The sequence below is a fragment of the Rissa tridactyla genome, chromosome 2 (genome assembly GCF_028500815.1).
Source record: "Rissa tridactyla isolate bRisTri1 chromosome 2, bRisTri1.patW.cur.20221130, whole genome shotgun sequence".
Taxonomy (NCBI): domain Eukaryota; kingdom Metazoa; phylum Chordata; class Aves; order Charadriiformes; family Laridae; genus Rissa; species Rissa tridactyla.
In genome coordinates, this window is record NC_071467.1 from 106,816,887 (window position 1) to 106,833,836 (window position 16,950).

General features: G+C 40.8%; 1 protein-coding gene across 1 annotated transcript; it reads right to left on the reverse strand.

The window, feature by feature from the left end:
* Nucleotides 1–6,135: 6,135 nt before the first annotated feature.
* On the reverse strand, nucleotides 6,136–8,526 carry CCDC201 (coiled-coil domain containing 201). The gene is made up of 3 exons (XM_054190577.1): nucleotides 8,505–8,526; nucleotides 7,139–7,719; nucleotides 6,136–6,222 (listed from the first exon to the last, which is right to left on the reverse strand). The coding sequence occupies exons 1-3, from the start codon at nucleotides 8,524–8,526 to the stop codon at nucleotides 6,136–6,138; spliced, it is 690 nt and encodes a 229-aa protein (XP_054046552.1).
* Nucleotides 8,527–16,950: the final 8,424 nt, after the last annotated feature.

The following is a 16,950-nucleotide window of genomic DNA, read 5'->3' on the forward strand; positions in this document are numbered from 1 at the left end:
TAACTCCACTGATTTTTCATTCTGAGAAACTGGAATGGCCAAATGGCCTTTTAGGTGTCATGAGCCTGCTATTGTGGTTTTGCTTGCCTTATTATTGCCTTATCTCTTCTCCAAATGTAGCGATCACAGTCTTTTCATTTTGCCAGTCTCACGTAAGGGCTCTGCTCTGTGTTTTGCTGTCTTTAATCAATTTTTATCGTCACCCAGTTGTGGCCCAAAAAACCCACGTGCTACCGAATATACTAGTCAAGGTCAGGATACACTATTGATTTGTACACTTGCATCATAACCTTTGTAGTATAATTTCTAGTCCTACAGACTCAGTGGACTTTTTCTCAGCTATCCAGCAGCATTCAGGATGCCAAACAGCACTTCTTTCTCTACCATCCCAGTTCCACACCTTCTTTCTTCCCTCTAGCACAGTTACAATTATAACACATATCCACATTAGCATATGTGTTGTAATTAAAAGTTTCCATTGCACTTGTAAGCCTTTTGTCTACTTGTAATGGCTTCCCTCCCATGGTGACAAAGCCTGTTGCTGTTGTTGAGCTATGGTTTGTGCAGCTTTTGGGTTTTTGTGTTTTGTTTTGTTTTGTTTTTCTGAGAGGAGCAACAGGTGCTAAAGCGCCCATCTGCTTTGTATGAATACTCTCACGCAGTGCCAATTTGACTTAATTGCATGCTGTATGATGCAATGAATTGCTCGTTATTTTCTTGTCTGGGAAGTGTACTTTGAAACCCATTTTACCTGGGCACCTTGTAAGTCCTTTTTTGTATCCAGTTTCTCTCCCAGTAAATTTTTCAGTAGTACTGCCCATACTTTCTTTCCTGTATCTGAATTCACATAACTTTTCCATACTAGAAAGTTGGGTTATTCCATTTCTAGAAAGAGAACCTTTATTTTCCTATCCTAGAGGTATAAGATACTTCTTTTCCCCTTTCATTGCTGTCATCTCTGCTTTAGGAGAAGACATAAAATGTAAGCTTTAGGAAGCTTATGGTATCTGCCCGTAGAAGGGGATCACTACAGGGGACAAACCTGCAATGATGTGAAGAGCTGAAAGCAGAAGCCAGTTAGAAGAGAACATTTAGAGCTAGAACAGGCCAAAAGGACAAAATGGAGGACAACAAAAGGGATCAAAACGTCAGCAACAGTAAGAAGCAGAAAATTTTTTTTTTTTCACTCCCTGGCAGTAATGAAGGATGTTTTTGCCCCTTCTTCTTTCCGTTTCTTCAATAAAAATGAATTAAAACAGAAAAAAAGCCCCATGAACATTCAAGAAATAAAATATCGCAGATGCAAGACGGTAAGTCATTGACCTATGATGCAAGTTCAATCTTTGTTTTCAATGAATACTTGGGCAAAGCAGAACAACTTTGTCAGGTACTGCTTAAAAGCCTGGACTCCTTAGTAAGCCTAGAGATGGTGATTACTGCCTTGTGACCTAGGATGCTTGGTTTTAAGGTCCTATCTCAGATGAGAAGAGGATTTGAAATGCGGTATCTATCTCACTTCATGGAGTTTTATCCTGTGCGCTGCCGAAACTAAAGGCAGATAGCTATACCTTCTGTCTGGCTGGTGTCTGTGCGTATCTCCTGCACGCACGTCCCATTTCAGCGTGGAGGGATGGGACACGTGTAAAGTATTATGAGATCATGTGCATGGGCAGTGCCAGGAGGCTTGTAACCAGAAGTGGCTGTCAAGCTCTACGGGGTCTTGCATGCCCACTGGGACTCACTGCACTATAAAACAAAATTTCACTGTATAGGGGTATTAGGTACCTACATAGCAGTACAAGGACTGAGCAGCAGGTCTGAGGGGATTTTTTTGGGGGGGGGTGGGGGTGGCGGGGCTATATCTTAGGTTCGGTCCTAGGGTCTGTGCTTAGTTCTGTTTTTTTAATAACATTTGAAAATGTTACTCAATATCTTCAACTGGTCCAACTTTTCTAGGTGCTGCTCAGTCAAAATTTCGGTTCGCTTGAACCGAACTTTGTTCACTTCTTTCTAATAAGTCAGAAGTCTTGAGGACTGAACTGTTTAATAGGCATTGTGGACTGAACAACAGATGGAGCTAAGGAGGGTTTTTGTGTGTGTGTGCCTTATAGAACAAAACACACCCGAGTACAGGTCAGTGACACTGCTACGTGATTTATTATTCAGGGTTTTGTCCATAGCAGGAATGTAGCTATGTTGTGATTTAGAAAAGAAAAACAATCTGTTTTTATTTAAGAGTTTTCCACTTTTCCTAGTTGCCCTAAAATTGTTCAGCTATGATCAGAAAAGTAGCTTAGTTACCAGTTCTCTTTTATTTAAACATGAAATATGTTAAATATGCGCGCTAAACATTTTTTTCTCTTCTTTCTGGCCTCCTACAGAAGCACTGCAGCTGGGCAGAACACTCCAAGCTCTGTCAACAGGAGTGTTACCATTGCTTCAGTGGGAACAAGGCTGAGCTCATAAATCCAGGGTGAAGACATTTCTGTCTCTTCCATCTGTTCTTGGTAGTGTTTTTGTTCTTCTCCATCCAACATCATGCTTAGTCACCATCAGCAGGTAGATTGTGTAATATCCGTTCAGAGACAAGTGTACTGAAAACAGTTCCCTAGGTCAAGGTCATAGCGTAACTCCTAAAGGAAAAATACTGCCCTAAAAGAGCACCCTCAGTGGGAAGGCTGTTCTGAACTTACAAAGGCGATCAGTGTTGCTTTTGAAAGCCAGGACAAGAGCAAGGCTTCAGAACTTGTTGCAACTCTGATTCACATTCATCCATGCAGAAAAAGTGTTTTTTTTTTTTATTTTTTTTCTATTTCACAAAACACGATGCAGTGGGGGTTATCTTGTCATAAGAAAGGTGTCTGTAGTCCCTAATCTTTTCTGGCCTCAGCACCTGCAGTCCATACTTAAGGTCACTAATAATTAGAGGCCTAGTTTTTGGAGGTGTTGGACTCCATGGCTCCCTTTAAGTTTGAGGTTTTTGGTTTGTGTTTGTTTTTTTTTTTTTTTTTTTGTTACACTGTGTTGATATTGCAATATAAATATGCGTAAAGGAGTTTTGCACATGAAGAAAGTAGTTAACCAAACAGTAATTTGCCATTGTTTCCACTAGAGGATAAACATTAAACAACATTGAAACTGCATACTACTAGCGAGTCCCTCAAAGCCTTTAACTCAAAGTATATGCGTATACTATAACAGAAAACTATCTCTATCATTAAACTTAAGCATTAAACTCCAGTAGACTTGGGAACCTACTGGAAAAACAAAGGAAAGTGCAAACACTGTAAACAAAAGAAATACTAGGCTTTTTTTTTTTTTAATTTTGCCTCAATGGATATACTTACACATGGAAGGCAATACTAGCATTGTAGTTTTGTATGTGTAGTTTGATATATGTAGTTTCATATTCCCTAACATTCTGGCTTTTAAAAATTAGAGACAAGCCGTTCCTTGGGATAACGTGTAGTTTAGTGCTATATAGGTCTGGTTGAATTCCCTTGCTGTTCTAACCTATAATTAACAATAATACTGTTGATGTAGAGTATTGGACTAGAGTATCAGACACATTTCAGAAAATCCCTGAAGCACCAATTAATTCTATTAATATTTTCACATGAAAGGCTATCAGAGCAATATTGTGACTTTTGCAAATTCATGAGGACCTAAATTACTGCAAGAGAAATGCTAGTCTTCTGTATTTCTTTTTAAACATTCCAAAGAGAGGAAATAGAAGCAGTTTCCAAAATCCTGAAAGCCCTTAGTTTTGTCCATCTGTCTGCCTGATACAGCTTCAGGACTTGCAAAGACCCGGTCAAAGTCAATTCTGTATTACCACTCTGGGGAACTGCGGAAAGTCTCTGGTATTTTATTGGTACCAACTAGTTCCATGAATTTGACAGGGTGGCAGCCTTGTTTCCTGGAAAACATTGCACTTGGCACAAACCAAAAAACTTCTTAGATCTTAAGCAGCCATATTTCCCAGATTCCTCTTGCATTTGCTGTAGCTGGAAGCAGTGTCTGAGAAGGACTTTCCCAGCAACTACATCCCTGGCCTGCTAAGGGCTGGAACTTGGTCCAATTGGCCTTTAATGACCTTCTGCTTGGCTTAGCATTACGGAGGGGTGGGGGGTGGGGCAACTTAAGTAGACAAAGGCACTTAGGGGTATGGCAGCTGAGTCTGAGTTTTGGCAGAAGACTGACATCAGGTATCAGAGCTGTATCAGATGCGCGAGGAATCCAGCAGTGAAGAGCAGGCATGGAAGACAGAAGACTTCTATGTCTTATAAGGAAGGAAGCCTCTAGAGGCCAGATTAGAGAAGACCAAGGAACTGGATGGCTCAGGCAGGAGTGAAGAGTGGCTTTGAGAGGCGATTGGGAGGGAGAAAAGCAGAAGCAGTATCAGGGCTTTCTGAGACCAGGCTGAGAAGTCTGAAGAAGGAACAAGTGGAACTGGCTATCTGGGAAGGTACAAATAAACAAGAGACAGAACTGGGTCATTTGGATTAAGCATTGGATCATGTGGCCAGACTAATCTGTGCTTGTCCCAGGGGTAGAGGAGGGTTTTACGCTAACCTTGCACTTGCCTGATGTTAGTTCGGCCCCTGGCACAAGTCATAGATGGTGATGAAAAGCCTGCAAGCTCAAGGGGAATAGCAGCACATCTGCAACCATGCCTATTTTATCTCAAAAGCAGCTTGGGATCTGCATCAGCCAGGAGCTGCCTGGTTGCCAGAGGAACCTGTGGAAGCCAGACAAGCAGCCTGGGTAACACACACAAACAAATACCAGAACATTAACTAAACATCAAACCAAACGAACATGCTTTGGCCAGTGACCTGAGGGGCAACATTGCTCCACTGCCTGGCTACCGCAGAGAGCCAGGTCTGAGGATAAGGCTCTTCTAAGAAACTCCGAAGAGTTTCACTTCAGGAATCATTAGCAAAGTCATCCTAATTCCTTTTAAATCCTAAAGGATGTTGTAAAACCACAACTCCACTCTTGCATTTTTAAGCCCAACACAGCTGCTATTGGTTAGCCTATCCCGTAATGTTGTCTTGGGCCATGCTTCTCCTTCTCTACCATCTTGGACATGAGATTTTACAAGATTCAGTGTGTGAGAAGGAAATGCAAAAGCTTCCGTTGCCTCCATCCTTAATTCGCAGCTTCTTTTGAACAGGACCTCTAACCTTTGGGGTAGTTAGATAGTAGCTGGGACAGGCTGCAAAGCCAGAATACCCATGAAAGTGCATCTGCTAGAGGCACACAAATGCAGGGATATGTGTGTGCACATGGTAAATCTCTGCTGGGTCCCTGCTGCTGACGGCCCATAGATCTCTTAGAAGTGTTAAATTCTGACTAAAGATTAACAGACAGCAGCAGGAATTAACATGAACATTATGCTTTTTGCATCGCTTCTTGACTGGTGCTTTAGAAAAAGCTGCTCTGAGATAAATTGCCATTTTGCCAGTAGAGGTGTCAGGGAGACACCCTTCTTCCTTCCCATGCAGCAGCTCTAGAGGAAAAACAGAAAACCCATACCTCCTCAAAACACACAACTGAGCATTAAGGACCTCCAATGCAACAGTGAGGTGCGTTTACAATCTGGAGCAAGCTCATTTTATGCCAAAAGTTCAAAACAAACTGTCATTAACTAGTAATCTCTAGAGGCTGGCCTCCCTCCTTGGTGCCTCTCACTATTTCCTCATCTCCCCAGCTAGCAGCAAAAACATTCCTGATTGCATCAGTTTTGATTACTCTTTAGATGAGGAGATTCTCCTTTGGCTAACTAGGATTGCACTCTATGTGGCCATTAGGACTTTGTCACTTAAGGAACATGAGCAAGCCTAGAAAATTTGAATACTACACAAAAGAGAATGGTCAGGAAGAAGAATGGCCTTCAGCCATTATAAATTAATATTGGCTCTCATGTAGAGGCACTTCTTAATTTATTAAGACGTTAATTAATCCCAGATTTAAGAGGCAAAAAGAATCACAAAACAAACAACAAAAAGAGAATATTTTGGAAGGAAAGAGGAAGTCTAACAGGCACTATAGTGAGGTGTGTGATTTACTTGAACCAGCTATTCCCACAAGAAGGATGTGATTAAAGCATTAGTTCCATAGGTAGTTCAATCAAGCTTCTTCAATTGTCAGTTCGTGTTCAGTTGCTTCCTCAATGTTTTTAAGTTGACGAAGCAGCCATTCTCTTTGTTTCTTTCTCTGTTATAGAAGAGAAAATATTAGTCAACCTAATCCATTCAGATGTCACCTGCCTATAGGAAAAAAAAACAAAAAACCAAAAAACCAACAGAAACCCCAAACAACATACACAAAGGTATTATGAACCCAACTGTATTTTGGCTAAATTTTTCCATTTGTTTTAAGCTAAGAAGCTTTTACTCTCAAAGCAGGCAAGTTTTCCTGGGTTTCAACACACCCGTGAACAATATGGGACAGGGGAAAAACCAAACCAGAACAGAATCTGATGGCTTCACACTGACGTGACAACCTTTAGAGTTTGACTCTCCTGCCTCCCTACCCTTTCTAAGCTCTTTCCATAGGGCCCTTGCCAATAATCAGAGTTCTAGAAAATTGACTTCTCATGCTCCGCAGAACAGAAAAATAAAGACCTGCATAAGGTGTGTTAATCTAAGCCTTCCCCTGCAAACCCTATGCTAATCAAAGGACTGCATACAAGACCCCATTTGCGATGACTGGCATTCTTTTTATAAAACGCTATGATTTGGATTAAACAAGGAAAGAACTAGATTATTTGTTTCTCCAATTTTAGTTAGCTTGCCAACACTAAGAAACTTGAGAATTTAAATCACTGATTTCTTCCCATTCTTAAGTTTCTCCTAAAGAAAGATACATTTAAAAAAATAATGTACTTTTGCACTAGTGTACACTAATCATGTAAGTTAACAAGCAAGTACTCGTTTGGAAGACTGCGTCCCATCCAATCTGTGATTAGGAATGATACTACAAATTCTAGCAGGTTATAACTCAATTCATAAATATATGTTCTCGTTCCATAACTAACATATTCCCATCTTACTAGAGAGATCTGTATATATTCAGCATTGGTAGCAAACTGTGTAACTTAGCTATTTCACAACTAAGGGAAAGCAATTACCACAAGAGCTTTGTCAATTTTCTTCTTTCTGGTTCTTACTATTGGGACATCTTTTATCCCTGGTATTCCAGTAACAAGCCATGAAGGGCCACTCCTGGGATTTACTGCATCCTTCTCAGATGCTTTGGTAGAAGCTTGAGTTCCCATGTTTGTGTCAGCCTTGTCACTTGGCTTGTCACTTGGCTCTTCATTTGATTCATCAGAGGCCAACACTGTGGAAAGCCTCCTTCTAGAAAACACAGCCGGAGAGCTTTGGCTTATCTCTCTGTTTAATTCTTGTGAATCAAACACCGTTGAAAGCCTTTTCGGGGACGCATGAGGGATGTATGCTTCAACACTTACTAATGATACTTGAGCTAATGTTCTACTTAGATTTGATTTTGGCACTGGAGATCCATAAACTCTCTCACTGGCATCTTGGTCCTTGACTGACTGATTTGTTAGATCTGTAAGAGATGGCATTGTTCTTGAAAGCATTGAGTCCACTGGAGTGCTGTGTTTCACCATTCTCTTTTTCAGAGATCTTTTAACATTCAGAAAAGAATCTTCTTCCTCTGACATTTTGAGGTCAGGTTTATTGCCTTAAGAAAATAAGAGAAAAATGTGTCATAGTTCACATAGTGAGAAACGCCACGTAAGGTGTTCAGCTGTTGCAAAACCAAACCCAAGGTGTTCCTATTTTCATGTCTGCATTCTATCTTTACATAGAATATATCCTTTGTATAGATCAGTGTTCTCCAAGGGTTTGGAAGAGCTGTGTTGAAAACAAAACATTAGAACACAGTTTATCACACATACAACACACAGTCCTATCCCAGCCTTCTGCATGTGGAGCTCCACATACGCTAGAATTTTTTTAAGTGACTCATTAACTGCAACATCACTAAGACAGCGTTTTCTCCTTCAGAGTATACAAATAATACGCTCTTGGGGTTACAGCTGCTAACACTGGGTAGGTAGGTGAAAATTTACATGCCAGAGGGATTACCGTAGCATAGCAAAATTCAAGTGCTCTAGAGAGATGTGCAGAGTTCTGGCTTCAAGCAAGCATCTCAACTGCCATTTTGTTTCTCTTATTTTCATAAGAGGGGGCTCAAAAACCTCACATTCCCTCCTACTTACTTGAAATTAGGCTTGCTGCTTCTGCTGATCCTAAAATAACTGTGTGCAAGTCTGTTTTCAATTGAATTTACAGCAGCAGCAAGGGTGTTTCTGTTCGTAGGATTTCCTCTACCCATTTGCCAACCCCCGACAAAAAGGAACTTGATTTCTTACATGTGGAGAAGCCCAAGATAAATATATCCAGTTTAAGATATATCTTAAGATAAATATCTTAATTAGATGAGCAGTTAAGTACTTCTAGTACCTGTTGAACTCTGTGCTTTCATGATGCAGTTCAGCTATTTCACACAGGTTGAATGCATGAAGCTCGTCAAGGAGGCAATGTGTTTTAAGTGCCCTTATTCTAAACTCTATAGATCAAAGGCCTCGGCGGGGTTAGAGCAGGGGGGCATGACAACGAATGGGTTTGCTTAAGTAAAAGACATCAGTTCTCCATTTGCCGTCAATGTTTTGCACCTGTATAGGGTCTGACTTCAGCAGAGTTTCACATCCACTTTGTGTTTCTAAAAAACAATAGGCAAAAGGCAGAGCTTCTGACTCTTCAACACAGCAAGAGTCAGGGGTTTTGTGGTTTGCTTCCCCCCCCCCCCCCCCTTAGAATTAAGGGCGGGGGAAGGAGAAAACCCCATTATCACTTTCATTTGGATACCCATTTCTCTTCTAGCTCCTTAGCGGTGCTACCTTGTGCGACACATTATAAGCAGCACTCACCCTACAGACGCTGCCTTTTCCTTTCCTGTTCAGCCAGATTGTCTTCCTTCAGTCTTTATTATAGAAGCTTACTAGCGGTAAGCTTGCATAATTAAACTCAGAGAGGGAATAAGAAGGAGCTTGCAACCACCCTCCCCTCTCCCCAGCGTACCCTCAGCTATGCATCTTGATGTCTTCCCCTTACCCATTAAAATTTAGATGGTCAATTAAAAGCTTTTTTTCTTTAAGAAGTTATTTTTTAAAGAATATTTTCAACCAAAGTTTCTGAGAAAAACAACAAAATATTTTTTTTCTTTCACAGTTTTCTGTGCTTTAGAGGTACATATATCCAAGCAACAAACTTTTTCTGTTCTTTTAATAACACCATTACAGATAGAGGAGGAGAGAAGTCTAAAAACAACAGAGAAAGATACACTATTTAAGAATATCAGAGTCTAACCATAGAGAACATATCTTACAGCAACTATGACACACACACCCCCCCCAAAACAAACAACCAAATGCAAAAACAACAACCCCAGCCTTACTAGACCTACCTGGTTTCCCCCCAATACCTTCCTCTGCTTCTCAGGTGACCTGGTTTCAGCTGCTATTTCACTTATAGCCCTGCTAGCCTCCCAACATCCTTTGCTTCAGAGACTCCCTAAATCACACATTTAGCATTTTTTTTAGGAGTTTCAGCAGTGCTGCTAACTTAATAAACTACTAAATAGAAATCTAGGATGAATTAATCACGGGAAAATAGTCTAGCCAATTTATCTATGTGCTATATTTATTGCTGTTGAATCTCTGCTGCTTGCTGCCTATTTCAATCACAAAAACACATCTAGTGGCTAATTGGCTTCACACAGCTGCTTAAGGCACATTGGGGATCTGTCTCAACATGGATGTTATGTTGATGAACATATATAGGTTGATGGAGTATATCTGTTCCCATCCTGATTTTATTTTCTCACTGCTTCTCTTGCCCAAAATATACATGAGAAAACAAATGTTAAATCTGCCATGAAAAAGCTCTTCTTTTAGGAAAGTAGGTAGTGAGAATAAACTGAAGATTATTTTACTGTAGTCTGAATTTCACGGCCTTTGCAGCTAACAATTGTGGAAATGGCAGCATTTCATCTTGAAGGAAGTGGTTTCAAAATATCAGCTCTCAGATGAGAATTGCATTGGTCTGAGGTGGTATGATTCAGACGGAGAGCCGTCATTTTTGTTGACACACACAAAAGCAGCTCGACTGCACCAGCCCCACTGAATTGCAAGTCAGCTCTGTGGTGGGTGGTGGTAAACAGCTGCTATCACAACACTGTAGAGTGAGCACAGGCACGAGGGAGAATGTGCACAAATATTGGGGTAGCCCCTTTTGACAAAGCATGACCTGTGAACCTTTAAAATCTAAGGTGACCGGGCAGACCTAATTTCAGGGCTTTATGCGGGTGACCTGAGGTTGTAGAGTGCATCTAGTGCAGACAGAGGGGTGAAGGGCCGATCTTGCCGGGATTTGAACTTGTGGTTCCAGGGAGTCTGGGCATTTCAAACCTAATCATAAACCACCCTCCCTTGCCACATTAATAATTGTGCTATGAATAGAGAATTGGAGCTACCAGTTCAATATTTAGGAATAACAGTCTGTCAGTATATGAGAAGTTGCTAGGTTTAAATTATGTGCCCCTAAGGAACTGAAAGAGAGCTTGAGAAATGGAGGCACTTTACAATCACATGGATTGCATGAGTAAACATCCTGGAAATAAATAGTCTGTCCAGGATAAGTTATTTATTTCCTAAACTCCCAGGGGAGATTCCTACAGGAATATTTTGAGAACTAAACAGAAACTATGTTGAGATATTCGTGGCTGGGGAAAAAAAAAAAATAATTCTCAGTCCTTTGTAAACATAGAAGAGGCTAGGCCAACCCTTACCTCATTTTGAATATTAGTAGTTAGTTTTCAAACTAGTGGCCTTGTGGCTTGGTAAGCAAACCCACCGGGTCAGCCATACTGTATCTTGCAGAGCTTGGCAAGCCAGTTCCTTATATAGCACAGAGTGGTGAGTGATGTCTTGACATGGTGTTGCAATGTTTGCACTGTCCTGCTGTGTCAGTGGAACATAATATCACCTCTCCCAGCAAGACAGTGACGCAAACAACACTGCGCAGCATGAACCTGCACGAGAAGCTTTTTGGTGGGTCTGAGCAAAATTGACGTAATGTCACTGGACCCCTTCAAAAACTCCTGGCCTTAGCTTCTAGCTCATTCTTTGCCTTCCTCACCATGCTTGCCCTTATTTTCTAGTGTATCCTTTTCATGGCATCTCACAGTCCACCAGTGCTCTCAGTAGCTGCATCATCTTTATCCCTACCTTCCATGGCCTTTTCCTACAAACCTCTTAAAATATAACCTTCCCCCTTTCTGCAAAGCTATTACTTGCCATTTCCTCTAGTTCCTTGTCAAATGTTCTCAAGATATAAATTAGGAGATTTGCAAGTTGTTCTCACTGTTATCCGTGGCTTCTCTTATGCCCTACAGATTTAGCTTTTTATGAAGTGGTGACAGCATGTTACAGAGAACAGGAAGGACATAACTATGCAGAGATCAGACAGAAAAGAGTCCAAAATTAATGTAAGCATGTGAAGCTCAGCAGATCAGCTGGAGTTATGATGTCACCTTGGCCTGGGTGTATCTGCAGCCTGGACATAAAACACCCAAGTTCTGGTATGAGTGACACCTTGAAGGTTTCTGGCATCTTTCAAAGGATGAAACATACTGTGTCCTGCACTCACAGATATTCGTTATGAACCATTCCATTCCTTCACTAAAATTACATTCCTTGGTATGACCATCTTCCTCCTCAGCATTGTCTACCTGATATTTTTGAGCAATAACTCCATAGGTCTGGATCCAGCTGTTCGGTCTATGTTTAGACACCTTCCTTTCTTTTGCTGTGTGATGCAAGATGGCACATCATTCTAGCAATATTGTTATGCACCTCCCTGTATATTATATCAAACCTCCCACTGCTTTATGTTTAAGGCTTGAAAGATTCTTTTGTTGATCTCATTTTAGGAGATAACTTCATCTCCCTTTCTAAATTTGTTTCAAAAATACAAAACCCACATAGGAAATGATTTAAACGTTTTTACTGCGTCCCCTTGTGGGAAAAATAAATTACTAATATTTTTACTTCCAAAACCAACAAAGAGGGGAAAACAAAAACTGCAGTGTTTTGTTCAAATTTCTGCCCTTTCATTCCAGTTCAAATGCGCGAATTCACTTCAGAGACATGGGAGTTTGAGGAGGCCTCATCCGGGAGAGGGTGAAACTGGAATTATTTTTCAGTTTGCCAAGGAATTACATACATACAGGGACATAAAAGGACACCTTTTTCCCTTAGTGTTCTGTTTTAATCTGAAAGACTGCACTTCTTCAATTGCTGCTCTTTTCATTTCTTCATTACCCACTTGCCAAGCAGCTTTCCTGAAGGGAACTTGGATGCTGAACCAGCCCTTAGCTCATATGCTTCCCTAACATATTATATTGAGTTGGATATGTAATTCTAGTTTGTGAAGTCACAAATCTTGCAGATGTGTCCAAGCAGTTAGGAGCTAAGTGCAGTCTTTCCTTGGCAGAACAGCATCAGGCCTTCTCCTTGATCTTGCAACTAGTCTGGTGTTTTTTGGTGCAGGGGGTGATTTCAGAAACAAGGACATAACAGGCAGTACGAGCCAGTACATGTAGCTCAGCACTCTACTCTGCCTGATGACCCGTGGTGGGTTGACCCTTGTTTGGACGATTGGAAGAAAGAAGGAAGAGCCAGAAGAAGAATACAAATGGTGGTGTGGAGTAAAAGGAGGGTAAAAAGAAGAAGAAATGAAGAGAGGGACACAAAGATGAAAATACTTTCCTAAATTTAGAGCCATGTGTAAAGAATAAATTAGAAGAAAGATTAAAGGAATGGGCAAAACAAAGGAAAAAACAAAAAAGAAAGGAAATTCAACTGTATTACCTAAATGATTTAGAAGACTTAGAAGATTATGAGTCATTTATGGATTAAACCCCATTAAAATGCAAATCTGATTCAAATTCCCATAACCAGTTCTTCCAGTATCTGAGTTTTGTGTATAGGCAAGTCAAACAGGAGTGCTTTAAGGCTGCTGACGAGGCTGAAAATAGGAGTGGAACACCTCGTTTGTTGGCATGAAGGCTGAAACCAGCAGGGAGCCTCATCGTGAACTAACATCTGCAGATGTAGTGTCTCCCTTGGTCTTTCCAGCATTATGTGGGGGGACGTGCAAGTGGGGCATGCAAGAGGAGCAGAGCCTCCATCCCAGTGCATCATAAGTTCCTTATGCAGCCAGACATTGAAATGGAAACAGTCCAACACTCCCTGTGGACATAGCCTCTTTAGGTACATAAAGCTGCCCAGAGGAACTCAGTGGGACTTTTCAAAAGCACTGTAGCACTTTATTTCCCCTTATTTCAATAGGAATTACATGCCTAGGCACTACTGAAAATCCTGAGATTCGTGATAGAGTATATGACGGAGACAGTAATTTTATATATGTGTTTTGAAGACATTTTAGGATAGGATAGGATAGGATAGGATAGGATAGGATAGGATAGGATAGGATAGGATATTTTTTTTCAGCTGGAAGGGACCTACAATGCTCATGTACTCCAACTGCCTGACCACTTCAGACCAAGTTAAAGTACATTATTAAGGGCATTGTCCAAATGCCTCTTAGACACTGACAGGCTTGGGGCCTCTCTACGAAGCCTGTTCCAGTGTTTGACCACCCTCTTGGTAAAGAAAGGGTTCCTAATGTTCAGTCTAAACCATTCCCACGCCTCCTGGCACTGGATCCCAGGGAGAAGAGATCAGCACCTCTCTCTCCACTTCCCCTTCTCAGGAAGCTGTAGAAAGCAATGTCACCCCTCAGCCTCCTTCTCTCCAAACTAGACAAACCCAAAGTCCTTAGCTGCTTCTCAGAGCACATGCCTTCCAGCCCTTTCACCAGCAAAAGCTTTGCTGAAACCTTCAGAAACCAAGGACTGTATGAATCCTTTGTGATCTGTTAAACAAGCTTTTCAGTGCCTGAAAAACATTTATGTACATTTATGAACTTGCTCTCCAGCAACTTTAAAGTTTTTGTCTTTTGGAAGACTTTCTTCGTAGTTGGTAGAATTCTGCTGAATTGTGATGTTATGATCGATGGAGAAAAATGTGGCAATATTTATGGTGGTGGTGTGGAAGTAGTACCTTTGCAACTGTTGTAATTTCCCATTTTTCAGTGTGGCAATGACCTTTTTTCTGGCCAGAGGCAAGGTCAATGTCTTTGGCTACTGTGTCCAGGAACAGACCTAAGTGTGGTATAATATAACACTCTAACTCCTGTCATTGAAGCATCTCATAAACAGCCTGAGAGGAAGGCTTTAGGGAATCCTGTACAGATGGTGTGGGGGTTTCATAAGCTATCAGAAAAAAAATGGCTCTGTACTAGCAATACACTGAGTCACGATGTGTGCTTCAGGTTATATATTTCTACACATTTTGGATATTGTACCTCTGCTATGACTAGATCTGTCCAACTGGACAACAAATTTGATTTTGTGCGCTCAAAACCACAATGTTGATATACTAACTGGGTTTCATGGCTGCTCCGAAAGTCAAACCCTTATTTAAATGTCTAAATCACCTTCAATATGATTCATTTCAGTGAGAGTTTGAGGAACAATGAGACCTGGCTCTTTGTCTCTGAACCATTGCAAATATTCTTAAGTGCTTTTAATTTAGATGTTGGTGTTATGAAATTTTCACCTAGGTCTACCAACTGCAGCTAATTGAAAGTAGTATTTTAACAACTAATTTTTTTCTTCTTTAATATAATGTATTATATTAAAGTTCTGAGTATATAAAATTCTAAGTAAACAAAAGCCCTAAGGAACACACCTTTATCCCTTATAGACAAGTTCAGTGCCACATCCTCCCTCAGCATGGACCAGCTCTGCCCTCAGATGCAGTGCTTGGTCTCTGTGTGAGAGGAGGATTAGACTGTACATATTTAAAGGCACTACTGTCTTAAGATCAATGACAAAACCTTAAGGCGTTAAAAGTTGTTGCATGTCTGGGTTAAACAAGGTTAAAATATATAAGTAGCCAATCTAAAACCATTCTGGGGAATTGCCAGACTGAGAAAAGTATCTTTTTTATCCAAAGGTCTGGCAGATTAATATTTGACTTCAAAAAGCCTAATTACCTCAGTAGTAAGAAACTAGGTACACTTTAATAGCAGTAGAGGTCATTGACCTTGATAAAATCAATGTGCCACCACCTGCCTTTGTAATTACGTCAATGACTCCTCTTCATTATATGCTTATCCACTTCAGTCTTACCTGAGTGCCATAATGTGTTCTATCTGCATGTTGTTTATTCACTAGACAGCGTGCTATACACTTTCTACGTGTTTCTACACCCCAGAAGTCAATTTGAGTTAATATTCAATCGGGACCTTTCCTCAGTAACTTGCTGTGTGTTTTCTGATATGACTGCTCCTTTCTAATTATGTTGGCAGTGCTGCTGAGGAGCACATAGTATTATTGCCAAAGTTCAATAAACATACAGAGTAACTATAGAGTTTAGGGGAAAACAGTCGGTGGTGCTTTCATGACCTTTGGCAACAGTAAGAGCACAGTTTGACCAATGCCAAACAAATGTCTAACTTCTAATCTCTCAGCAACCAGAAAATGATGGATTTGTTTTACTTTATTACATCTAATAATAAACAAAAAATGCTGTGTTTGTGCAGTGCAGAAGAGTGGCCAGGGTAAGCGTAGTCCTGTGCAGGAGATCAGGCCAGATTAATATCAATGGCTCTTTCTTGTCATATTAGAATTTTACAGACAAATCACCCAGGTGGTCTGAGATGAGGGAATGCTAATGAAGTCATTGGAGTCCCACTGACTTGGTGAAGCAGCGCACTGGTGATAGGGAAGCTCATCTGCTTCGTCTGTGGTGGTGTAGTGATTGATATGTTACACTGTCTCTATGAAAGTCCTCATTGGCATCTTCAGACTATGCCTAGTAAATGAAAAGGCAAACATTCATAATAATCATGACTGCTTCTTCCTCACTAGCTCCTTCTACTTCTTCATTTCTAGCTTGCTATGGCTAAACCTAGTAATAGTGGACCAATGTCTGTTTGTAAGTATAGAAACAGCATGAGCCTGGGAGGCTCATGTTAATGTAATATTAAAAGCCAGTTTCTGTTCTCTGAGCTTTGAGCTTGAAAACCTACCCAAACTACTGCTGCAATTGACAGCAGAAAAAACTTTTGCAGAACTGAATGTTTAGGATCAGATCAGGACTCCTAAGTAGCCTGGCTATATCTCAAGATCCCCATCTTCAAATGCTCTCTCCACAGTTCAGTGGGTTTAATGAGAGCCAGAATTCTCACAATTTCCACTATTTGACTCACTTTCCAGCTATGGCTTTTTTGCCATCAGAATGGCCCGAATGAGAATATGGTCCTGACTGGTACCAGTCTAATTGTTTCCTTTCATTGAACATCACGTTCTGCCAGCAGGAACAGTGCATTAGGTGACCCGCTGACCTAGGGAATGGCTTCCAAAACTGTAAGGCTTTGACATAGATACCATGGCAATGTACCAATAACGCCTGTATGATGTACACAATAGTCTTATTTTCTATTATCCCCTTCCCCCCATTTCAAATTGACAATAACCTCTGGTAACATTTTTGGACTAGAACACCAGTTCCAGTCCTGGGTGGTTAATGCTATAGAAATGCAGTTTCTTTGGAATTTCTCATTCAGGGACTGCATTTCTATAGCATAAACCAGCCACGAGTGGAACTGGTGTTCTTGTCCAAATATGTTACCAGAGGACATAAGAAACCCACCACTGATACTACCTCATTCTTTAAGAAGAACAAATTCTCATATTGTGTGGTTATGTCTCTGAAGT